Here is a 27,851-nt window from a genome sequence, read left to right as displayed (position 1 = left end):
ATCGTAGCTCGTTCTTAGGAGGAGAGGGAAAAAGTGAGGGTCTAGACATGGAACCGGTGATTAGTCCTGATGGCGTATTCAAGGGTTGCGGTCGCGAATATTGGATGAAATTTTTTTTTCGCATGTGGAAATCACATGCTAACGAGAACCGGTTGACAAATTATTCGGTCGTAAATATTCCCGTCCAATCTGGTTTTCAATCGCATGCGGCAAAAATTATAGCAAGGAGAATGGTTCATGAGGAGTCACTGAATACTCTTATGGGAACTGATTCGTAAAGAAATAAGCAGCCGGAGACGTTTATTTATGTTTAATTCCACTGTTATTGTTTTGGTTTCCTATTAAGAAAGAATAATATGATATTAATCATTAAATCGAATATTTTTTTCTTACAAATTTTAATATTTTAAAAATTATAAAGAAATAGTGTTTATCTCTTGATAAAAACGCAACTTTTTGTCTTTTTCTCCTCAAAATTTTGTGTTAGTGAGTTCTTATACTTGATTTGCATTAAACTGGGAACAGATTTCAAAACTTACGGTAATTTCTATGCAAGGAAAATATTTACTTTATAGAATAAGATCTTTGTTTATACGTTATAAATAACTAATTTCAACACCGGATTTATAGGACAAATATGTATTGCACAGTCATTTTGTCCATCATGCTATGTCTGTGTATATATCAAGGTTGGATTTTACGAGAGATTTGCCAAGGAGGTCCCATCCCAAAAAAATGAAGAGGTTTTTTCAGATTGGGCCCACTTAAATAAACTTATCTTTATACAAAGTGCTTTTTTTTAATTTTTAAATTTTGTCATTTCCAATCAATTTTCTTTGCAATTATCAAGCCAGGTTGTTCTTTGAACTTAGCAACTTTTTGTACTATAATTTTGACTTGTTTTTATGGGAAGAAAAGCATATGATTGACGTATATAAGACGCATTTACATGATTGAAAAAAGCAAATTAATAAATTTTAATACATTAATTATTTTTATACATTATTTATTTTTATACATTACTTATATCATTGATATGCATACACATTTCACTTATTGCATAATCTATTTGGATATAAACCCTTCAGCTAAAGTACATCAACGGATGTATATGATATATTTAGTCTAAGAATGCAATAATAAGCTTTTCAATTAATAAGAAATATATCTAGAGTGCCTATTTTTGGAAGAAAAAAAAAGAAGACCAAAATGTTTCCAGTTTATTTTAAGATTTCTATTATAACATGTTATCTATCTACTGTAACTTTTGAAGAAAAAAAAATCTATGTTTAATTTTAAGGTTTGAGTGTTGAATCCATAATTTAGCAGAAAACTATAATTTAGAATAAAAGTTGAGAACATTTAAAATTTAATTGCTCATTTTTTCACTGTTTCATGTATAACAGCTGGATTAGAAAGAATATTTTTAAATAGTTCAGTTCATACTGTGAAATCGCTTAAGGACTGAAAAGCAGGAAAAATTCCTCTTATGTTTTAATAAAAAATAAAATAATAAAGAAAGACATTCTGATATAAGCTCTCAGTTCAATAAAATTGTCATGACACTTGAAATTAAGTTTATATTTTACATTTTTATTAATAACAACAATGTAGTTTATTTAATATTAATCCATAATCTTATTTTTGTTTGCTATTATTTTATTTGGTAAAAATTGTGTTTAGTTACAAAATAAAGATTAAATTATATTGTGAACATATAATAATAAAATTGTTAATTACTAGAATGTGATATATTGGATTATAGATATATATTGGATTATAGATATATTGGATATATTGTGATATATTGGATTATAGATATATTGTGATATATTGGATTATAGATATATTGGATATATTGTGATATATTGCATTATAGATATATTGGATATATTGTGATATATTGGATTATAGATATATTGGATTATATACACATTATAGATATTGGTCATTCACTTACACATAATGATCAATTAAATTTAATGAACCTTTTAATTAAGCCTTAAATTATGAATGCTTAGAAAACAAATATTTAAAATTGATTGTCATTTTTTTTTATTGCACATTTTAAGAAATTAAAAAAAAAACACATATGAAATATGAATGAACATATCATGTGCAACAAATAAATATTTCATTTCACGAATGTATACAATACTTCAAGAAACTCCTTTCATTATCTTTTAAAGCAAATTATTTACTTATTTATAATATGAAACTAATTGCATTACATATTATACTTAACAAATACTCATTTCAGTAACTATCATTATGCAATTCATTTTACATTTAGAAGGCAGAAAAAGGACCGAAATACTCATTCTTCGACAAAATAATTTTTTTATATAAATTCATTTTGTAATAATCGAGTAATATTTTTTCAGGATTGGTTATTCTTATATTTAATGTACACACATAAACAGGAGTGTGTACGTATAATGTATTTGAAAAAACCTACTTATCTCTTGACAAAATTGAGACTCTCAATAAGTATTTTTCACTAAACTTTAATATTGAGAGAAATGCCATGATTTCTATGTTTTCAATTTAATAAAAAAGAAATGCAATTTAGTTTTTAAGTGATATTTTTTGAATAACCCCATGAATAATTAATTATAATTTCTTGTTTCAAAAATAGCTGATTAAATATTATACTAGATTACAGTACAGAGTTAAACGTGCATGGCGCTCCATTTTTTTTAAACATATTATTTAAACTTCACACTAACAATATTTATTGTAAGTACATAACTGATACATTGTCTTTATTTTTCTAGAAAAAATGCTTTTTGAAATTTTTTAACTTTTTGTTGTATTTGAACTTTTTAAAATCTGTCTTATTTTTACCTTATACAGGGAGCTATGGGTCACTTTTTCTCAAAATTCATATTGCTTTATAAAACTATCTTTTTTATAATTATTATGGAATCTATGTTTTTTAAATGTATTAAAATTTTGCAGTTATTATTTTGTGACTTACTTCCAGTATAAATATTTTTATTAGATTGTCCCATCCCTCTCTACTCTGCCTTATAGTTTGTAATTTTATAAATTTACTAAAGCAAATTCTTAAATTATAAATTTTTAAATATTTAAAGATCCTCTCTCTTTTTTTTAACAATTATTTGAAGTAGAAATAAATTTCAATTTTGTATTCTTAATTTCTTTTATAGTTTTATTTCATTGAAAAACTCTTATCTTTTCAAATACTTAGATAGATTTAATTAAATCTTTATACAGTGAAATTACTCCTTTATTTTTCATGTCATTTAAAAAATTTTGTTTTTGTTTTAATAATTTGTAACTTTTTTTTATTAAGTTTAACCTTTTTTTGTTTAAATTTTAAAACCTTAACAGTACATAAAGTCCAAATTATAATGTACAAATTTGAGAACAGGCAATAAAGACAAACAATTCATTGCTTAAAAAAAAATTAAAAAAAAAAAAAAGCTTGAACTTTAATTTTGTTATTGAATAAAAACATTTTTTATTTATTTAGTTAATCAAAATTGTATTTGTTTTTTAAATTAGTTAAAATTAAATTTTAATAACTGCATTTTTTTTTCAAATTAAACTTACTGCTGAAATTTTACAAAAAAAAAATCAGATTGTATTTTTATATAAATAATTGATAACCTACATTAGAAAACAGCATTGACATTTAAAGTACCTTATTCTATCTTTAAAATGTCTTCTTTAAAACAACTTTACCACTATAGAGCTGCCTGCAGATATTTCATTATTTATAGTGGTCTACATTTAAATGTGTATATACTCGTAATTTTAGAGTTATAATGTTATAGCAGTAAAACTTTCTTTATAAATTATTAGAGCTCCTAACTGTAATAAAGAGGTTTTTTTTCCCCAATAAATTTTGCTTTCCATTTACTATATGCTAAATACTAGAAAATCAATGCCTATTGCTTGACTTTAAACATTGCATGCCATGAGCTATTGAAGGTGTCAATAATAATGTATGTACTATTATGTAAAAGTTATATTTGAAGTTTTTCATAAGATGGTTTAATCCATAGTTAAAACTGATGTAATTTGCCATTCCTGGTGAAATTCTAAATTTCACTTTCAAAAAAAAATTTTTTTTTTTTAGACATTTACTTTCATTATCTTTCTTTTAATGTGATTAAAATTTTTCTTTTTACTCTTAGTTAAAAGATGGCTATTGCAAGACCTCTTGGTATGGAATTTGATCATAGCTGGCCTGAGAGTGCAGAGTGTCTTACTTTAGATTTTGGTCCTTTTGAAACTGCACATCGTTGGAGAAGAATGCCTGAATGTGATGAATTTGTTGGAGCAAGGTAATTGAACTTCTTGTGAAACCACTTTTCAAGATTTAACTACAATAACGAATGCCCAAAATGGGGGTCAAAAGTGCTACTCCATCTTGGGCACCCATAATTGTAGCCCCTTTCTTAAATTGTCTTGATTCCCTTCTGAGGACAAAAATTATGTTTCGTTTCTAAATGTCATTAATTTCAAATTGATACAAATTAGGTTTATGGCATGTTATATTAAATCTACTGAACTGGCTGATTCATAAACTAAGTACAAAAGTTATCTTTTTAAATTTAATGCCATAATTAGTTATATTATTTTTTTTTCTTACTAACTATAAATAGCTATATATATAACTACAATATATACCAAAAAAAATAATAGAACACCAGAGCTTTTATTGTGTGTGTTCATACTATATTTGATTTAAAGAATTTGAATGAAGCTGGATATTTTTTTAAACTATTTATTTTTTTATTGAATTGTAATTTTTGTATCAAATATAAATTTTTTGCCTATAATTTTTAGTTTTATAGTTTTAATTAAATTATTCCATTTGTTTGTGAAAATTTCTGATACGCACTTGTAAAACTATGCTACAAAGGCAAAATTCTACTAAATACAAAAGAAATATAATGCATGATTTTTAAAAGACAATTTAATATTTTCCTGGCTACACCTTTTTTTTTTTACCACATCCTTAAATACTAAATATCTGAAAATATCATCAAAATAAATAGCTTAAATCAGCGCTCTAATTAATCTGAAATATAATTACTTTAGAACAGTTATTTGTAGTTAAGTTGCAAGTCTTTAATGTTTTACTGTTACTAAAATGTTAGAGAAAAAATATATTGAGTGGATAAATTAAATGAGTTACGGATATAGACTGTTCTAAGTTATTTGTCTTGTGGCTTACTAGATAAGTTATTCCTAGTGTTTTATAAGATTTTTCCATTATATGAAATATTTCTTTATGATATTCTGTAAAGACATTTTTGGACAAAAAATAGCCATAATATTTATATGACTCTGTATATCTATATATTTAGTAATTCTCAATGAGAATTATTGAGCACTTAATTTAGTTTGGTATTAGTCAAATATTTTTGCTCTTTATGCAATAACTCCTCTGAATTGATTAGATTATTTTATAAGCTGCGAATCTTTATATCTTCATGTTGTGATTAAAATCGGCTTAGATTGTCTGAATCCACCATGTGGCTTAAAAATATATTAAATACAAAGTAATATAATGCCAGTTGCCCATATTTTATTTTTTACAATGCAATAGCAGTAGCAGAATGTTAATATTTTTTTATTGAAATTTTATTACATTTTGAAGTTGTGCTTTTAATATTTACAATTGTTATGCACAGTCAACAAGTGTGAGAATGTTTTAAAAAATAAAATAAATATTGAATGTCACTCTAATTAAAAATCTTCCATAAAAATTGAGTTTTTTTTACTGAAATTAAATCTTGTTTTAAACAATGTAAAAATAAAAAAAAAGTCGAATGTTTGATAACTTTTTATAGTACTGAACTGGCTATCTATCTTTTAACTTTTTTCATTCGCACTTCTCATAATGTTATAATGTTTTTCTAAATTATTATTCTTATTTTTCATTTTGATATGTTTTTTTTTTTTTTTTTTTTTTTTTTTTTTTTTTTTTTTTTTTTTTTTTTGTTTAGAGTAGAAAAATGTTGAGGAGAATTTATTCAAATTTTTGTCAGTCATGTGCATTGTATCATGATGTTGAACTTTTATTATTAAATTGAATAGACTTTTAAAGATTTAAATCATGTTATTACTTTGCAAAATAAATTAAATTATAAGCTTATTTCAATCTTGAATTAAAGATTTTTACTATTTACTTTTTTAAAATGTTAGGACATCTGAGTTTACTAATTTTTTATTTTAGTATTTTTTAACTCTTTCAATTACTGTTTACCATAAATGTCACACAAAATTATCAGAACAACATAGTAGTTGTGCCAGAATTCCTATTAAGTTTCTCAATAATAGGAGCATAGCCCGAATTAACATGTACGTTTTGTTAATTCTTACCGAAATAGTCTTAATTTTTTTATAAAAAGTGTGATACTTTTTCTTGGCTATAGGTTATATGCCTTCCCCCTATCTGTATTTAAAAATAATAATAATACTTATTATTTTATTATTTTTGCTTTACTTAACCTAATTCAACTTTCAAGTCTTGTAGTGGGCTGACAGGGCATGTAGAATCCACTATAAATAGCATGTCAAAAATAATTAAGGAATTAATGATATAACTGTTGACATTAAGTAATCAGTTGACAGTTGTAAAATGGATTTGATTTGGTCTTTATCTGAAAGAAATTTTCTTATATTTTAGGAGAAGTAAGCATACAGTGATAGCCTACAAGGATGCAGTGTTTGTTTTTGGTGGTGATAATGGGTATATTTTATTTTGATAATTATTTCCATATTATTTTTTTTATTTTAAATAATTGTTAATGTAAAGCATTATTTTTTATTAATATTTAGTTACTTTTACCAAAAAATATTTTATTGATAATTCTTTAAATATTTCAGTGCTATTTGTAATAATTTATTTTACCAATTACAATAATATGACTAATAAATTTTTCTTTTCAGAAAACATATGTTAAATGATTTACTTAGGTTCGATGTTAAAGACAATTCTTGGGGAAGGTTAGTATATTATGTACTATATTATAAACAGTTTTACTCAGTCATAATTTAATTTACTAATGAGCAAATTTTTTTTTACATAAATAATAAATGTATATGTTATTCAAGGTCTTTTTTTATTTAATTTTGTTTTCACTGATATTTACATTAATCCATTTTATTTTATATGTATAGATTTGAATTATTTGTAGCTTCAGTTTAAATATCAGTTAAATGAAAATAGTAGTTGCATTTAAATTTTTGTGTATAATATATTATTTCTTTTATATAATATTTGTAGCCAGTCATGTGGCAAGTATGCCTGATACCAATTATTTCTTGATTTGTCATCAAAATTCTATTAAGCACTTCACAATGATTTTCTGTGTTACTTTTATATTTTAATATTTGTGTGTGTCATCTGTAACAAAACCTGGTCTGAGAAATAGTGATAAGAGCCACACATATGTCAATATGTATTGCCACTATCAATATTTCTCAACCTTGTTTATTAATTATTTTCTTCACCTTTGCATAATAATATCACTTTTATTTAATTTCTTATCAAGCAGATATATTCTATAAGTTATGTCAAAATAAGCAAGACATTTATAATATTAAGCATATTTTTGTTGTTGTCAGAAATAAAGTATTTTTAAAATAATTTTAATATGCTATGAGAAAAATCCAAATTGCACCCTTGTAAGACTAGCATTATAACTTTATTAAAACCTCATTGTTGAGTTTAGGGATAATAAAGTTAAAGACGTTATGAAATTGAATCATAGTTAAATAACATGAATTGTTTAAAACGAATAATAAATGCAACATTAGTGACTAACTGAAAAAATGTTTGAAAGAACAGTTAGCGCAAAATGTACCTCTATTAGTTGAGAACTTAGTTACTTATTTTAGATACTTTAAACATCTTCAAAAACAACTTAATATATAAAAGCTTATAGTCCTTTAAGGTTACATTTAATTCAGTACTTGTAACTTTACAAGGAAGTTTGAAAATAAATCACTTTAGTACCCGCATCTATTACCACAATTAATTAAGTATTGCTGATGTGAAGAATAGTTTGGAATTTTTAACCCCCTCCCCCTATCAACAGACAAGCGTGTTTTATTCTTTGCTGGGTGCAATATGCTTTGGTCCATATTTTTTAAAAGCTGTTTTGTTAAACATTTGTAACCCTCCACATCAAACTTGGAATCAATGCCTGAAAGGCATAAAATTTTTCATTCAAAAATTTTTAAACTCTAATTCTTACATTCTTAAAGAGAGTGTACTTATCTTGAATAACGGCATTTTCTCTCAAGGGTTCTTCGCAATTGTTGTTGATATTATCAAAACGTTATAAGTTCTCTTCACGCTCTAGGTTTTTTGTATCATAATAGAAAGCTTTGAAAGTTCAGTTATTTCTTTACTTTTCCTTCAGCTATATTTTAAGTATGCAATGTTTTCATTGTCAGAAGGAAAAATATTGTTTTCAATTGCAGTATTTGTTAGGATACAATTTAAGAAGCATTTAACCACCAAATCTGATTCCAAGACTCTCCAGGCTGATTTACACTGTTCCATTGCATCAGCCATAGTGATCTTTTTGTCTAATTCTGAATCATTTGCTCAAATTATCCATTCATGCAATGACTGGCTAAAATTATGGTTACCGATGATGTTATTAAGTTGTCTTTAAGTCAAGATATTTTTTTAAACCTAAAATGTAGGTTTTATCTAATGTAATTGTATTTTATGTTATTGCATTGATTTTAATTTTTGACTTATATTTTATTTGGCAGGGCTTTCACAACTGGTGCTCCACCTGCACCCCGTTACCATCATTCTGCTGTTATACATGAAAATAGCATGTTTGTTTTTGGTATGCTCTCTTGTGTTTGATTCTGTAATTTTATTAATAATTTTAAATTCTATTATCTACATTGATGCTTTTATTTCTGCTTTTTCATATCAATGTTTCTTAAATTATTGTCATTGCAGGTGGTTATACTGGGGATATTCATTCGAATTCAAATTTAACTAACAAAAACGATTTGTTTGAATATAAATTCACATCTGGTCAATGGGTTGAGTGGAAATTTGAAGGAAAGTAAGTCATTAAGAGTTTTCATTTCCCAAAATTCTAGAAATCTTCCTTTTTTTTGTAATACATTTATTTGAATTAAATGTATTTTTTTAAAATAAAAGTTATTTTGTATACCTTTGAATTATGGAGAAAAGTGTGCTTGGTAATAGTATGTTAAAGATGGTTACTTATTTGTAAATTTTTTTATTGAACTTTAAGTTCATTAAAAGTATTAAGCACTCACATAATAGCCGGCGATCATGGAAGTTTAGGTTCCACAATTTTGAGACCAACTGCTGGATGGTTGCAGTAGGATCAGCATTGGGCACAGGTGACCTTTACTTCCCAGACAGGCTAATATTCATTGATCTAAAGCTGGGTCAACTTCTAATAATAGAAATTGAGTTCAGATATTTCACACTGTTTAAAGTACTGTGTCATCACAGCCAGAATTCGCCATTGTGAGTTAAGTATGTACATACTTAAATTAAACATTTTCTGAGAAGGAAATTTTAAAAATAAACTTTAAAAAAAATACTTATATTATTTTTTTAACTATAAACTATTTACTATATTTAAGCCTTTTTCTTCTTCTTTTTTTTTGAAAAATGTTTAAACAAAATTAATGAAGTTTCTAAGAACTTTAAATTATCTTTCTCACACTAATGTAAAATTATTATTGAAGTACAATCCAGCTAAGAGAAAACTGACGCGTACGAAAACATAATAATTTTTTTGACACTATATAGTTTTTTAAGTATACATTTATTAAGTATATATATAAAGAATATGTATAATAAGAATATATATAATAAGTATATATATATATTAAGATATTATTTAGTATTTCAGAGTTTATTGATAAAAATAGGCCCGAATAGCCTGGTCGGTAGGGCGCTGGGCCCATGTCAGAGAGTTCATGAGTTCGAACCCCGCCTGCCGAAGATTCCCCATGTAGTAAAGTGACTGATGCCCATTAAATCTGTCGTGTCGCAAAAGTCCTCCATGTTCCTATAACAAATCAAAACCTCTGGGGGTACTGAATTGGAGATCGATCGTTTTCTGATACAGGTCAAAATTACGATCTGTGTATGAATGAATGGGTGCACCCTATAAACAGGTGTGACGTACGGTGTGGCAGAACTCGAATTCTTGTCCATAGATGGCGCCCCAGAAGCAGAAAGTGCCTAAAACTGTGACGTACGTCGCAGAACAAACATAGTCCTGCAGAACAATTTGTATATTGAATAAGTGACAACGTTTTCCTTCGAAAGATTTTTATTTTAATGTTCGGACCTTCATATCATAGGCATTTCATTAATAATTCATCATCGTCATTAACAAAATTTTGTACTTCAAAAGTGATTGAAAAAGGAACAAATCAAGAATGTTTACCTTGGTTTAAAAAATAATGTAGTGTTTCTATGTATGATCCTGTATTTTAATAAAGGAAAATATAGTATTTTAACGTAAAGTTGACCTTTTTTCGCTGTGAAATGCTTGCAGAACATTTGCATAAATTAATAAGTCCTGTTGCAGAACATTTGAAAATATTCTGCTTATGGGGATGGCGCCTTTGGAAAACAAGAGCAATCGCACCCCCTCTGCATAAACAGGCATACGTCAACAACAACATTGATGAAAATAGAAAAAAAAAGGTCTTAATAATTCTAATTACTTCTGTAATTAATCTATTTTAATAATCTTGGTTCTATTTTTCCCCATTTGCTCTATTTAAATATCTAGAAAAATTTTTATTTTATTGAATAACTTGCTTTGACATTATCATCTTTATTTTATAGGAGACCTGTTCCTAGATCTGCTCATGGAGCAGCTGTTTACGATAATAAGCTGTGGATTTTTGCTGGTTATGATGGTAATGCCAGACTTAATGATATGTGGACCATATCTTTAATAGGAGATCCAAAAGTTTGGGAAGAAGTAAGTTTTATACTTTAGAACGTTTAAGACTTATGGTTGATTTGTATATTTTATCTCTGCATGATGTGTCTACAGGTGCCACAGTCAGGAGACTGCCCGCCGACGTGTTGTAATTTTCCTGTAGCTGTTGCTAGAGATAGTATGTTTGTTTTCTCAGGTCAAAGTGGTGCAAAAATTACTAATAGCCTTTTCCAATTCCATTTTAAGGAACGATAGTAAGATATTTTATTTATTTTTTTAATATAATTTTTATTTTGCCTGTTAGCATGTGATGTTAAATTTTATTTGTGAATTATTTCCCAAATCATTAATCTTTGCAGTTAAGCTTTTTAATTTTACGCATAATTTTAAACAAAATAATAATTTAAACTCTCATAATTGGTAAAACTAACATTGAGCATGAAAAAACTAAAAGAAGAAAACACACAAAAATAGTTAAACTTTGTCTGTATGAATTCTGCAGATGCAAATCTTCTGAGAATACACAAAAATTTTTATTTTTTGTAAAATGAATCTGCAACATTCATTTCAAAGTTTTTTATAAAATGAATCAGCCACATTCAACAGTTTTTAGTAAAATGAACCATACCCCAAAATGCCATTGTAAGCTGCTAATGCGCTTCCCTATTATAAATTTTTCAAAAGCCCATGAAGAAATAGGTCATAATTGTATTGTATTGATTGACCTTTATATATTTTTCATTGTTATGATTGGAAATTTTCAAAATTACATAATAATCAGAAAGGTAGAAGACTTAAAATGTTCATAGTTTCTTTATTTTTTTAAAAAAAGGGAATTTTATTAAATATGGAATAAAATACTTTTGTTTTAATTTTTATTATCTGCCCCTGAGTAAAAAACCATTGGTTTTACATCTTGTTGTCTGAAACATAGTACTATTGATTTTTATTAATGCTGTAAATAAATGATGAATATTAACTTTTCCTACAGTTGGACAAGAATATCAACAGAACATATTTTACGAGGAGCACCTCCACCACCGACTAGACGCTATGGTCATACCATGGTAGCCTTTGATCGCCATTTGTATGTGTTTGGAGGTGCAGCCGATAGCACTTTACCCAACGATTTGCATTGGTTAGTATTTTGTGACAAATATTTTATTGTTTTCTAAACATGTTATGCATATATCATATTGTGGACTTTGGAGGCTTAAAGGGAAAGCATGTTGAATAAGATAAATAACGTTTTAATAAATTTAATATAATCAGCTTTTGCTTTAGAATGTAAAATATACGAAATAAATCTTATCAAATATATCTTAACAAATTTTATTTTTATTCAAATGAACTAACTCACAAAATTATTTAATTGATATTTTCTCTGTATTTTATTACATAATATTATTTTTTTCCTGTTTTCTTTTATTTGAACAGAAAAACTGTATTTTATGCTTATTTTTTTTAATGATAATAAAAATTATTGGTTGCACCCATAAATTTAATATTCTTGATTCAAATGTTAAAATTCTAAATATGATATTGGTAATGATGTGTGTATTTAAATACTGTTACACTATTCTTTTCAATGTATATTTTAGGTGCGGAAGGAAAACTAAAACTTAATAACTACTATCCATAATGTTTCTTAAAATGTTTTAGTTGCTACATTAAAGTACCTCTAATGGTAGTAATTTAATGTAGCAGTTGCTACTTTAGTTGTAATTTAGTTGCTACTTTACCTTAGGAGAAACTTTTCATTGCAAATTAGTTTTCACTTCCGTAAGTAATTTGAAATATAAAAAAAGTGAGTTAGACAAATCTAGAGTAAGCCATCAAGTTTGAAATACTAACTCAAAATATCAAAATGAAAACAAATTAGGAGAAGACAACTTAGGATTATGCAATGGAGAAGTTCTCTTTCAATAATTTGTTTAAATTTTGATATTTTTAAATTTTGTTTTCAGCAATTGTTTCATGGCTCATTCTATGTGTACTTGAATTCACTTTTATTTTAAATTACTTATAGAGGTAAAACAGAACTTGCAATGAAAAGTTTCTCCCGCAGCATAGTTTCCTCTTAATAACTTTTTAGATTCTAAGTAACATTTATGAAAAAGTAATGTAACTTTCTCTAGAAAGTAAAGGATTTTAGTCTCACTTAACATCAGAACATTAATTTATTTTACCAAGTTTTTAAATTGTAGTGGATGAAGGTATTAAGTAACTATCTTTGTTGCTCATTTACCCAAAATCACTTAAATTTTGCTTCAAACCTTCATCCACCTAGCTTTTTATGTAGGATTCTATGTTTTATATTCTTAACAAGTAATTCTGAAAACGATTTTTTTTTTCTTTAGTTTTGACTTAGATTCACAAATGTGGTCTGTCATTCAACCTTCTAATGACAGTGAGGTAATAAGTTTTGATCGAACTTTTAAAACTTTTAGAAAATCAGAATGAATTATAAATTGAAATATAATTATAAATTTATTGATTACAGATACCATCTGGGAGGTTATTTCATGCTGCTGCTGTGATAGGGGATGCTATGTACATATTCGGTGGAACTATCGATAATAATGTTAGAAGTGGCGAGATTTACAGATTTCAATTTTCTTGCTATCCAAAATGTACTCTACATGAGGATTTTGGACGCTTATTGGAGAGTCAGCAATTTTGTGATGTTGAGTTTTTAGTGGGAAGAGTATGATTTGTTTATTTGCTTATTAATTTGTGTAAATTTAATTGCATCGAGGAACAATAAATTGAAGATTAGTATATTGGCCACTCTTTTTTTTCAAACAGCTTGTCTCTTACGCGGCCAGCCAGTAATTAAATTCTAGCTCTTCTAATGATTTAATTTCCTGTTCTCTTGCGTGCATTGAAAAGTAAAATATTTTACCTTTTTATTATTGCTTATTTTATGTGTGGTATTATTGAAAAACCAGCACCAGTAGTCCATGTTCTAAATTGTTGAAACCTCTGTCATTTATAAAAAGTTTAAATACAGTAAACTCGAGTTTACTGTATTTAAAGTGGGCCATGAAGAGACGGTAAACGAATTTGCGGATAATCCAAAACGCTTAAAGAAAGACACCCATCGTCAATTTCTTTAATATAAATGATAAATTTCAATATCTGTTTTTAGCAGTTTTCTTCGCATTTTCTTCATATTCCTGTTTTTTTTATTTCTATATGAAAAAACCTGCTAACTTCTTCTGTTTTTTGGTATTTGAGAACAGGAGGCTAATATAAATCAGGCACAAAGAGACTTTTAACTCCGGAGGTCATAGGGTTTTGTAAAAAGAAAGCACAAAACAATGTTCGAAACACATAAATTAGTTCTTATAAAGAGTTACTGCACATACACGATTTTTAGAAACTCTTATTAGCAACAAAACTAAAAATATACAACTGACTACAATTCTGAAATCATGCATATGCCCCGTAAGATAGTCAAGACCCTGTTTCATTCTTTTTCTTTTAGGGGTATAAGTGTGCAGGGACAACCCTAATTTGTTAGTGATCAATTTTACAACTGATAAGAGTTCCAAGAATGTTATTACTTGTTAACTAAATAAATGACAGGATAATTCATTCCCATTCATCATATGAAGGCTAAGACTGGAAAAACTGAATTTCTCTACTGTCTATCAATATCATTACTTTGAGGCTAACAATACGATCCAGGAGAGGAAAATGCTTTGGGGGATGCCAAATCTATTCATTGAAATATAAACTTCATTCTGCATTGTCTTGCTCATTATGAATGCCTCACCATTTTCACCCTTTCAATGCACGGTTTTACTTAGGTATTGCACTTGAAAGTGTGATGCTCATATGTAGACCCATTGTTTGATTAATTGTGAAAACCTGGGCAAGGAACGTGAATGTTTGCTAGTATATTGTTTTCAAAGCTTTTAAAATAGTTCTATCTCTATGAAATTATTTTAAATTCTAAATGCTATGTTGTTTATATTTGCAAAAAAAGAGTGAAGCCTGAATAATCCACTTGCAGATAATCTGGAGTTGACTGTATTTAGCATTTGATTTAAACCCTCACACTTTTTCCATTCTTGCTTTAAAAAACGATTTAGAGCTAAATGAAATCGTATAATAAATAAACTTTTATTTTAAAGAAAAATTTATATAGCAATGTGCAGATTGTGTTTTCCTGTAATTTTTTTATTAAAATGAAATTCCATATGATATATGCTTTGGGATATCAAGAATGTTATTAGACCAATTTAGGTTACTGTATGCAGTGTAAATTATTTTTAACTGATTCATTGATTATAGGTGAATTTTTATTCTTTGTGAAGAATTTTTTAATCTGTGCTTTTATATTTGTTTTTTCTTAGAGTTTTACTTTAATTTTTACAGACTTATTTTTAAATATCAAAAAAGCATTATTACCAAATAAAGAATAATGACGCCATATTAAAATTTCAAACTGCATTGCATGAAAAGGTGGCAACTGAACATTTTTAACTACCACATAAATTTCAAAATATGTTTGACTGTTAAAATACTACTGTTTTCTGAACTTATCCTTTGTTTCAGTTAGTTTCATTCTTTTAATACAATTCAAAAATTAATTACGAAGAAAAAAAATTAACAGAAAAGATGTAAATAATAAAAGAATGAAATATTTTATAAAGAGGAATATATAAAAGAAAAATAGCATGAATAGATACGTTTACAAATAAAAAAGGATATTGAAATTTAAAAAAAAAAAAAATTCCTCTCCCTTTTTTTTAATCTTATTTTCAGTGTTTTGCAAAATGAGATTTGATTTGATTAGTCACAATGATTTTATGGTTTAACCCAGTGTTTCCCAAAGTGTGGTACGCGTACCCCCAGGGGTACGGGAACAGTTTAGCGGGGGTACGTGTTCTTATGCGAAATAACTTGCAACAAACGAAAATTTCAAATTTTTTTTTATTTAAAAACAAAGCTAGCCATGCAAATTTACGAAAGCTTACGTACTTTTCTATTGGCTATTTTTTGCAGAGTTTAACAGTTAATAATTAGTAGTGTCAACTGCCAGTTGTGATTTTTAACTTTTGTGCAATTTTTTTATGGTAAAAAATACATTCAATTTAATTAGGGGTACACAACGTAACGAAAAATTTAGAAAGGGTACACAAAAGTCATAAGTTTGGGAAACACTGGTTTAACCTATGTTAGTTCATCTAAAAGTCCCTGTATAACGATACTATTTGTTATTGTTGTGGCTTCTTCAAATTCATAGACTTGTACAATAAAGTTGTCTATTTATCTCTATTTTATCCAAATAAATATATTTAAAATTTTCAATTTGTATTGTTAATACTTCTTGTTCAATAGTTATACTCATTACAATTCTTTTGCTTAATAAAGAAATTAAATGTCTTGTGGCTATTAATCTTTTATTACCTTACATTTATATGCCACTATTTGTTACTGAATTTTGTAGACTACTTTAAATTTTTCTTTCAGAACTCTGAATTAATTTAGCTGTTTATCTCTTTATTAAACTATGATTTGCTTAGTAATATATTTTAGTTTTTCTTTAATTGTGGAATAAGTTGTTTGTTTTTCGGAACATTAATTCATTCATTATTATTTTATTTTTTTAATATTTACAATTCTGAGAATGCTATATTTACTTTAAACTAAAGTTATAAAATTCTATTACCTAACTTTTAAGTAAAGCTATTTTTGAAACTGTTTACTTTGCTTGTTGTGGCATAACTACCATTGCAATTGTTATATATCAATTCACTAGTATATAACACATGTTAACTCAATTCTGTCTTGGGGTATCTTTTAATAAATGAAGGTTGGCATTGTCGTTACTACCTTCCCCACACTTGTCTGTTCAATTATTTTTCTCTTATGAGCAAAATACTGATGTTAGTTTTTTTTAGAGAAACTTGTTTCAAAAAAGCTACTTATTTTATGCTTTTTTTTTCTTCTTTTTTTTAAAAAAAGTTCTTGATTTTCCATTTTTAGATAATTTAAACGTATGAAAAAAAAATTCTTTCAAACTCTATACTTGTTTTACTAAGCTATAGATTTTTTTAAAAAAATTAATGATGTTTCATTTATTCTATAACAATTTCTTGATGCCAAATTATGAACATTAGTTTAAATATCTAAATGTTATTTAATTTTAATATTTAGGATCAGACATCTATTCCTGCTCACATTGCTTTTGTATCAGCTCGATCGTTATGGCTGAGGGATAAGATACGTGCTGCTAGAGAAAACCATAGAGACAAGGTTAGTACAATGGAGATTCCCGAAAAGAAATTTATAAATTTTCTATATCACTTTTTCTTTTTTGATTAAACTAACTTCAGCCGTATAAATTTCATTGATTCCATTAACTTTTAAAATACCGTTATTCTCACAAATTATGATTCAGATAGTTTAAATAAGAATGTTGACCGGTCTAATTAGTAGGGCGCGGGCCCATGTCCAAGAGGTTGTGGGCTCGATCAGTGCTGGCCGAAGACTCCTCGTGTAGTAAATGGTGACCGGGTCACTAAGTCCTCCATGCTCCCATAACAAATTATACTTCTGGTTATGCAGAATTGAAAATTGTGACGAAGTTAGTACAATGAGGATTCCCAAAAAGAGGGATTTATCAGCTTTCTTCATCTTTTTTTGATTAAAATAACTTTATACATATAAATTCCACTGATTCCATTAACTTTTAAAATAGTGTTACTAGTTTTTATATGTTTGATCTACAATTCTCACAAATTATAATTCAGACAATTTAGATAAGAATGTTGAGTTTTTGAAATGACTTGTTTATTTCTATTACTCATTAACATGTTACCAAACATTTTTTTAAAGTGTAAAATTAAAATGCGAATAATGTTGGATGAAATTTGGTAATATTTTTCGGAATGTTATTAAAAAATTTTTTTAAACAATCAAGTACCTTGACGGCTGGATTTACCTGCCTTTATTCATTTTATTTGAGTAATTTTCTCTATCTATTTACAAATTTTAATTATAACAAGCCTGTTTATTTATTTAATTTGGGTGCCGTAATAGCTTAAATTTTATTTTATTTTAAGCTTTCTTTGAGTTATTAAAATGTGTGTGTTTCGTTTATTATTAGATGTTTTAGGATTAATATTACCACCTAGCTTATCAAGTTAATAACGTCTTTAGGAGTTTACCTTCTTTGATAAAGGTGCACAATGCACCCGTGGGTCCTAAGTAACTCTCAAAACCTTTTGATTTGGCCCCTGAACTATTAATTATTAATACAAATATGAAAAAGTCATAAAAACATCTTTTTAAACTGTGCTTTTTCACTAATTGGTCTAGTTCAACCTTCTTGAAATTTTAGAGATTGTAAGCTGTTCCAATCACAACCATCACATTAATTATCTGATACTATATCAGTAATACATTTTTTTTCTCTGCATAACAGTATATAAAAGTTAATGTAATATTGCACTAAAGTATTAAAGAATTTTTTTTTTAATTTTCTGCTTTGATATCTTTTAATTATATCATCATAGATTAATGTACATTAATTTTTTCATTTATTTATTTTAATTTTTACTCTCTGCTCCCAAATCAAAAAGATAGTTATGCATTTTTTAATCATTTATACTATTTTCAAATCGAATCTAAATACTAAAGTGAAAAACAAAATGAATAAAGCATAAATCAAGTACAGAAATGGACTTATTGTAGTTTCAGACAGCTAGACAAGGACCTTCCTCGGTGTCTAAACACAAACTAAGGAAGGTTCTTGTTTTGTTGAAGGATTTTTTTTTGTGTTTAGCCACTAAGGAATGTTCTTGTTTAGAGAACTGAAGCTATAGCATGTCCATTTCTGTGCTTGATTTCTGCTTTATTCATGTTTTTCACTTTAGTTTATATAGCACAAACTATACCCTATCTTTTTGGAGAATCAAAATGCACCCTGCATTTTTACAATTACAAATTTATTTTATTGTCAATATCATAATTTTGTTGGCTACTATTCAAAATTGATTGTGTGTCTCTATTCTGTAAGTAAATACTTGGTTTTGCAGAGATATTGCTAGGGTATACGGTACCTGGGGACAATCTTAGTTTATGCACCCCTTTGCAATATGATGTTAGACTTAGGAATTTTAACGACCTAACTGAATAACGTCATATATTTTCATTTGATTTGGTTTAAAATTTAAGTGTGTGTTACACTTAAATTTTAAACCAAATCAAATGAAAATATATGACGTTATTCAGTTAAGTGTTACACTTAGATGTATTTGATGGCGTTAATTAATTTTTTTTATTGATTGATTGCATGATAAGCATTTATTTTAGAATTTTTCTCAATTAATATGTTGCTAGTTTGTTAATCAATATAAAATTAACTACAAGCAATGCAAGCTACAAGGAAGATACCCTACAAAAATTTAAAGTTAGTTGGATAAAATATTAAAGGAGTTATAGGTCCATAACTAAAGAAATATGAGGATATTTGAAAGCAGAAGATATTTTATTCTGAAATTTTTTTTTTTTGAATTTGGCACCTCCAAGGCTGCGCCCTTCGACCCCTTTACCCCACTAGCGACGCTATTAGTTTTATGACTGGGTTTTAATGCTCAATTTCTTTCATTTGTAAATTTAATACTGTTTGAGTTTGCACACTATCGTTAAATCCTGGCTCTTGTGAACTCTACATTTAAATGAATCTAATCTTATGCACTGTAATGGTAAATAAAAAAAGCTTATGAATATTCCATACATGTACTTCAGCCAGCAGTGCCATCTATGGGTTGCTATTTCAACTCTCTCATGCCACCAAATTTCCCCCGCTCATTCTGAGAGGAGATAGGCTGAGAGAAGGAGGTGTTTTTAAGATGTAACCTGCTATGATTTTCCCGCTAATAAATAAATGTTCAACCGTCCACTTCTTTCCTTTCATCCCTTTCTACCCTCTTAGACATGAATGAAGGCTTATTCCTTTAAAGAAAATTGAATCTAATATATGTGTGCACATATTATTTGATAGTTATACCTAACTTAGTTTTTTTCTTTTTTAATTAAATCTAATAAATATTACTTAGGTTGCAATTTTTTATGAAATAAAATTTACTTAAAAACAGAAAATTTTATTTCTGTAAATACAAATGAAAAGAGGAGCAATTTTTCAGTGTTCATGATAATTGCTAATAATATAAAATGTTTAGCAATAATGCTCTTCCTTTGTTTGTATTACAAGGATTATTGTCGATTTTAATAGCAACTGCAACATGATCACCGAAAAGAAAAAAACCACATTCCTGTTCTACAAGTAGAGTTGGAAGATGCAGTGCCGGAAGCATTTGAACTTGTTCTGACATACATCTATACTGATCGAATAGATCCAACAAAAAAAAGTAACTTTTTTCTGCTAAAATAACAATTGTTTAGATCCATTTTGCAATTTCCCAGTTCAAATTATTTTGATATTGGAAACAGTAAAATTTTTTTAAAAACATATTTGAAACCATTTTTCATTGTACAATACATCACTGTAATCAGAGTTCCATTTAATTTGATGTCAGTCAGTAATAACTTAATGTCTTTTGTACAGGTGGCATGATTTATATACTTAATAGCTTTGATAGTGATAAATTCAATAACTAGGCAGATAAAATCAATAAATTTAGATTTTTACAACTGAGGTTATGTAGTACTCACTTTATAGAAAAACTTTACATGAATGGAGGAGAATTTAACGATGGATATTATTATGTATATAAAAATATTATATAAAATTATATTATAAAACCTGTTATAAAAATATTATATAAATTTTATATTATTATTTTCATATAAATATTGTTTTTTCTTCTTCTTTTTTTAGACTAGTATATAATTTTAAATGTGTTGTGCATTTTATGATAAGAAATCCATTTAATTTAAATTGGTCTTTAATAATTTATATTATTTTTTAACATTTCTTGGTGAAATATAACTGGAAAATCAAAACAAGTTCAGCATATTTTTACAAACAAGTTGGTTATATGGTTTTTCCTTATTCCATTTAACAGGAAATAATGTATGTCAAAATTGATTGAAATTTAACTTTTTTAGTGACAATAAATAAACTTTACTTTTGGTTAACTAACTCAAAGAACATCAAATAAATTTGTAGAATAAGTAAACAAGAGTTTTCATTAAATGTAACTAATATGTTAAACAGACAGTAGTGACACTGCATTGATTAAAATGTCATGGACTATTGGATTTAGATATTAAGTAATTCAACTTTTTAATTTTATATTACATACATTAGTAAATGTAATTATTGATTTGAAATTCACATAAGTTTTTCTTTTTCTTAAGTGCAATTTTATATTACATACGTTAGTAAATGTAATTATTGATTTGAAATTCACATACATTTTTCTTTTTCTTAGGTGCAGATCCTATGAGTACAAAAGTAGTATTACTAATGATGGATGTTTATAGGTTAGCTGTGCAGGTAATGTGCGTTCTTTCCTTTTTTTTCACTTCCTCTCCGTGCATAACATACTAATTTTTCGATTTTCACTTATTCCTGCTCAATTAAATGTCATTATAACGTATTCTTAATTTTTATTATTTAATTCATCATTTAGTGTTATTATCTTTTTAAAAGTTTAATATTAACTCTTAACACTCCAGAATTCTAAGTCCATTTCCCACAAAGTTTGTTACTTTTCATGTAAAAATAAATAGTGTTTATACAGGAAGGAAAAGAAATTATTTATATTTTAGTGAAAATTTGTTAATATATATTACTATTAATTAATCATAATATTAATTATGCATTCAAATATATATAATTAATTATAGGCAGTTAAATTAATTGTAAATGTGATAAAATAAAAATATACCAAAATAACTTTTGACATCCTACAAAGGGCATCAGACCCCGTGGGTAAAAGTGCCATTATTTAAAAGCATTGAGCCAATAATTAAGTGTTAAATTATTTACTATGATGCACCTTTAACAAAAAGTTACAAAAGTTACCATTATAAATACAGATTTTATGAAGCTGTTAGCACTCGAGTGATTTCTCCTTTTTTACTCCCTTTTATTTTTGCACAAGCTTAGTTTTTCACATCCTTTGATTTTGTAGCATTGAGTTCTCAAAATATTTTATTTTGGAGCAATAAGGAGTTTTCTGCTTATATAATCTCTACATTAAACTTTTAATACTGCATAATTCACTTGTTTAAAATATAGAGCATGCAAAAGAAATTGGAAATTCAATATATAATAAAATAAAGTAAAATCCTTTCAGAGAGTTAAGAAGCTTCATATCAAAAGAAACTTATATGGTGAGTTTCCTTCACAGACATCAAAACATTAAATCAAATGATAAAAAGTTTTATTTTTAATTACATATTGTTAATTTGAATTTAGAATATATGTTCATTTTGCTCCCTCTTTTTTGCAATCATCAGACTAAAATATTCATAAAACCGAGGGTCTACAATTCCTGGTAGCTATGGCATCAAAAGTAGTAGCTGATACTCTGTATTTTGCTAAATAAAAACAAAAAGCTGTTGCCAAACTTTCCATTGTATAACGAGCTGACTTCTAAAAATTCTCCCCGACTCCTCGAAATTATACATTTTTGCAGGCCGCTGGTTAAAACTGTTTCTCAGTTTCATTATCATTTTCAATTAATTTAATGTCCTGTATTTTCCTCCATATTCTTATAGTTTCATATGAAGCGTCTAGAACAACTATGTGTGCAATATTTAGAAGCTGCTATAAATATTCGTAATGTTTTGGTGGCGTTACAGAATGCATCTGATTTGAAGCTGGACTTCATAAAAGTAACATTTTATTATTTTTTTATTCTGTATATAAAAGTCTGAGCTATAACTTAATATTCAGATTTACTTAAATGTGAAATTTTAAATGCAGGAATTCTGTCTAAAGTTCATTGTTAAGGAAAACAATTATAACAAAATAGTCATGAGCAAAGAGTTTGAGACCATTGCTCAACCGTTAATGGTTGAAATTATAAGGAGAAGACAAATGCCAGCCATGCGCTATCTTCAAGAACCTCATTTCGACTCTGCAGGTAAAAGTTTGAGTTTCTTTTATCTATTATACAGCAGACTTTGAATTTAAGATTAAGTTTTGACTTTTAAAAATTTTATGACTAATTAGTGCTACAAGAAGTATCAAAAAGGTTTGATAAGCCATTGAAGTCAAAACTGCCTGCATGCATTCTTATTTATTAAATCCAAATGATATTTTCTGGTACTTCTCTGTTAGTCAGGGATAGGTAAAGTCGACTAGCTCTTTTTTATTAATTTTCTTTTTAAATTGGCCATCACTAAAAAAAAAGATAATAAATAAATTAAATAAAACATAATTGAATTTACTCGCAACCAACTTGTGAAAAGTACATAATTCTTCACCACTGTCTAATTAAATATCAGAATCATTCATTATTCCAATGTATTTTTTCTTTCAATTATTTGAGCTAGTATTTTCTTATTTTTTAAAATGTGAGTTAAAAAAATATTATTAATGTATTAAAAATATGAACTTTTGCATTTTATGGCATGATAATCACAGATATATAATGCAAACAATATTACAGTCTAGTTATTAAAATCCAGTTTCTTCTAAATAGTTAATTTTTTTCAATGCAATAATATTATTTCATTCATAACGTAATTTTCTTTGTAAAAAAATACTTGGAATTCTGATTATACATTTGAGTACATCTCATACAATGTCTTGCATACAATATCTACAATATATTTCATTAAACTGCCAGAATGTGTTTATCTTCAACTTATTAGCACTTCGAATGAAACAAGTTGTTTTTACGTTAACATTTTTTCACATACCTATAAAAGCAATCTTAAAACAATATGTATATGACTTATTATACATATATTTTATTATTATTACTAATTTATTAATAGGAACAACTCTTGAGCAAGACATGGAACACTATTTAATGTCTTCCGGAAAAGAATTTTGTGATATCACTTTAATGCTAGATGGTCGCCCAGTGCGTTCTCATAAAGCTATATTAGCTGCTCGCTGTAGTTACTTTGAGGCAATGTTTCGTTCCTTTATGCCTGATAATAATATTGTTACTGTAAGTCATTTGTCATTTTTATTGTAAAAAAAGATTTATATTTTTACATCTTTATACTTTATTGTATTATAAATTTTATATTGACGAAACTAGCTTTCTATACATTTCCAGTAAATATTTCATTGTAACTTAATCATAATAATATAACTTTCAAAACTATTAAGTAATGCTGCCAGATTTTTTTTTTAAGTTTCAATTGATAAATGGAGTTTTGTAAATTTGTTTTGAATTTAAAAGTATAGGATTACTTGGATATTAAGTATAATTTTTTAAAATTTTCTTTCTACATTAAAATGTAGTTAAAATATTATTTTAGTATTTATATTTTAAATTACTGCATTGTTTTACTAAAGTATAGATCAAGCCATTCTGTACCTTTTCATATTCATAAATGGTCATAATATCCTAATTATCTTTTTAAAAATGTATAAGGAGTTGTGTTATATTTAAGTTAGTATTTTTTCAATATGGGTTGTTGTTGTGAAAAATAGATTTTAGAAAATAATATTATATTGTCCTCCAGTTGAGTAAAATTGATTTTAGAAAATAATATTATATTGTCCTCCAGTTGAGTAAAATTTTACATTAGTGTAGATTTATCTGATATCATATGAAGCTTTTAATTTTATTTTTAGATTATTATTGGAGAAACTGTGCCATCTTATCAGTCATTTCATTCACTTCTTCGATATATTTATTATGGTGAAGTCACAATGCCCCCTGAAGACTCATTGTATCCTTTATTTTTCACCATAATTGTGTATTTATATATTGCAATAAATTATAGTGTACTTTTATAATAGTGTTTATGTACCTTAATATAAAAAAATAGATATTTATTTACAGCTCCCTATTTTTATGGTTTTACAAATAACAGATTTCAGGTAATAAAATAAATTTCTAGTAAAATAATATTGATCCTTTACATTGTTTCTTCCTGATTAACTGATAATTAATAAAACAATGCCTTTTTATCTTAATTTATTAAAGATTATTATTACTTTTAGAGAAATTATCCTATGACAAATAATTTTAATTTAATTTAAAATGTTCTGAATGATATTCATGATCTTATTAAATTTTATTATACTTCTAACAAATTTATTTCCAATGCTAACTTTTCAATTCTTTTATATATATATTTTTTTTTATCCATAGGCATTCTGCAAACAAAACTTGGAAATGAATGTCACCTTTGAAAATGTTGTGCAGGTAGTTTATATGAATTCAATTAAATTATCCTTACAAATATAATTATTTAGATTAACTGAGAAGAAAATTTGTTGCTCTTAAATTACTTAATAGTTTATTTAGAAAAGTATCACTAAGAAATTTGTTAATAATTGATTTTTTTAACACAATTTGACAGTATATACATTGAAAACACTTCCTTAAAACCATTTGTTAAAACTTTTAGCAATTGGAAAACATGTAGTGCATGCCAAACTTTGGCTTCACTAATTTTGAAGAAAATTTTTCCTGTGCACAAACTCAAGAAATTTTTGAATTTTAACTGCTTAAATTTTAAAATTTACTAACTTATGTACAGTGTGTAAAATAAAAATTTAACCACTCTGACTAACTTTTGATGTAAAGATTAGATCTTGAGGTTCTGAGATTCAATCTTAATGATTTGAGGGGGTGATCTTAAATCAACCAAGTAATTATGCAGACAATATTTTAAGTTACAAAATCAGACACAAAGACATACTTCTCTGAAGAAACATATCTTTTTTTGTTGTTGTTGCTGAATTCAAATTTCTGACCACAAAAATATAGGGGGTAATTAAAATCTCGGAAATATGGTCCCAATAGTTTGATAATGACAATGGCCCAAAGTTTGGATCCTTAATGCATATTTAGCCATATCTCGCAAACTTTTTAATTGAATTGAAAAAGTTTTGCGGACAACTATAAAATCTGTTTATTTAAAGAGAATTCCATTAGAAATTTAAGTTTTAGTAACTATTTATTATTTTTTATTGTTTTATTTAATAATGGTTGAAAAATTTTTGAATTGTAAGTTATAAAATTTTTCACATCATTTTAAAATATGTAATTTTACATGGCAAATTACAAAATTTGTGCTTAATCAGTTGAATAGTTACTGAGAAATTTTTTAGTTCTCTTAAGTTGTTTTACAGAAAAAATCAATAATATTTAGAGGCAAAATTTTATAAAAGTAAGATTTTAAACAAAATTTTGAAAGTGAGGGGCTTTTACTATTTTAAATGCAGCAAAAAATCTTTCGTTATTCATATTTATTATTCAAGGAAACCTTAATTCATCTCTTAATGATTTGATTTAAAAGCAATTGAAATAAAAAATTCTATAATTTCAGATTTGTTAAAGATTATAGGCGCAGGAACCATATAATAATTTAGTGCAGAAATATTTAACTTCAATACTTATTGTATTTACATGTTAAAAAAAATTAAATATTTTAGAATCATTTCATTAAAGAAATACTGAACCAAGTAAAAAATTTTAAACAATTGTAACTAATTTATGTGTGTAATATGAATTTTTTTTAAAAAGTTTTCTTAGTTTGTTTTATTTTTTGCATATCTTTATAAATTCCGAATGATCAATAATAATAATCTTGTAAATGTTTTATTGAATATGCTTTTATAAATAACTTTTATCTTAATCTAAAAAATACACTTAATAATATTTTTAATAATAGTTGAATTAATTATAATTTTGAGTTAAATTTTTTACATAATTAAATAAGTAACTATTAATTTAAAAAATAGAATGAGCTCCTCAATATTGAATTTATTTAAAATTGTTAATAAATTGTTTTTATGGTGGCTGATGTAGTCATGAAAAGAGTTCTCCGTCAGAAACAAATTTTTTTTTTTCATGATTATGTAAAATCTTTGAAAATTATTTTGCATTTTGTTAATATATATATGAAGAACTTTCATCAATAGGAAGAAAATTTTTTTATTATTGCGCATATCCTAATTATGATATTTTCTTAAAGTGCTTAAAAGGTACTTATTTTTTATTGAAAAATTTGGCTATGTACCCTGAATAAGTATTATTATAATTACTCTAGAATCAGAGCTATTATTATAATTTTATAACCTATTATTAATTTTATGGCCTTAATATTATTAACCTTAAAATTTTTTGTGTAATTATCGATTACAAGAAATAAGAGTGCATGATAAATAATTTAATCGACAATTTTTGTTACAATTGTAGATTCTGGAAGCAGCTGATAAAATTCAAGCTTGTGATATGAAAAAACATGCTTTAAACTTAATTGTTCATCAGTTTCCAAAGGTAAGCATTTAAAAACTTTTTACTTTTTCCAATTGAAATGCTGATAAGTAGTTTTCATTTAAAAAATATTTTTGAAAAAGTATTTTACTCTTTCTCCCTTTGAAGATTGTATTCAGCTTTTTGCTGATGTAATGTATTCATTTCATTCAGTTATTTAATACATGTTATAAATTTATTAAATATCGGACAATGTATTTAATATTTTTTTAAATTGCAGGTTGCACACCAACCAATTTTTCGAATGTTAAGCAAAGACTTACTTTTAGACATTTTAGACTCACTTGCAGTTGAAATGAGTGACTCTAAACTTTGCCAGGATATGTCTTCTGTCAGTCTGTGTTCAGATACTGCCATACAGTCGAGCTTACCTTGAATCTCTCACGATCGCAAGTGAGCGATGTTTGTACATAAAATGTTAATGCAAAGTTATATGTTTATTTATTTTCCTGTATTAGTATCAAAAAAATAAATTTTGAAAAAACTA

At 26.4% G+C, this 27,851-nt stretch overlaps 2 protein-coding genes across 3 annotated transcripts in view; both read left to right on the top strand.

Annotated features, from left to right (window-relative positions):
- The window catches only part of LOC107455966 (ran-specific GTPase-activating protein), a 237,077-nt gene that overhangs the window by 6,398 nt on the left and 202,828 nt on the right, over positions 1 to 27,851 (top strand). The window lies entirely within an intron of this gene.
- Positions 285 to 27,851, top strand: LOC107455974 (Leucine zipper like transcription regulator 1). 2 transcript variants are annotated; one of them, XM_016073723.3, is made up of 22 exons: positions 285 to 540; positions 4,167 to 4,316; positions 6,671 to 6,733; positions 6,934 to 6,990; positions 8,773 to 8,852; positions 8,972 to 9,080; positions 10,859 to 10,997; positions 11,073 to 11,212; positions 11,950 to 12,096; positions 13,319 to 13,373; positions 13,462 to 13,665; positions 17,130 to 17,228; positions 20,212 to 20,347; positions 21,374 to 21,438; positions 22,668 to 22,784; positions 22,876 to 23,035; positions 23,895 to 24,073; positions 24,709 to 24,806; positions 24,906 to 24,957; positions 25,232 to 25,285; positions 27,287 to 27,367; positions 27,585 to 27,851. In XM_016073723.3, exons 2-22 carry the CDS (start codon positions 4,174 to 4,176, stop codon positions 27,738 to 27,740), a joined length of 2,334 nt encoding a protein of 777 aa, XP_015929209.1. In that variant the 5' UTR covers positions 285 to 540; positions 4,167 to 4,173; the 3' UTR covers positions 27,741 to 27,851. The 2 variants fall into 2 exon arrangements, with proteins under 2 accessions (XP_015929209.1, XP_015929210.1); XM_016073724.3 differs by having other exon boundaries at positions 317 to 482.

Source organism: Parasteatoda tepidariorum, chromosome 4 (assembly GCF_043381705.1).
Source record: "Parasteatoda tepidariorum isolate YZ-2023 chromosome 4, CAS_Ptep_4.0, whole genome shotgun sequence".
In the NCBI taxonomy this organism is placed as follows: Eukaryota; Metazoa; Arthropoda; class Arachnida; order Araneae; family Theridiidae; genus Parasteatoda; species Parasteatoda tepidariorum.
The sequence above is the reverse complement of the archived record's forward strand: the minus strand, read 5'-3'. Positions and strand labels throughout refer to the sequence as shown.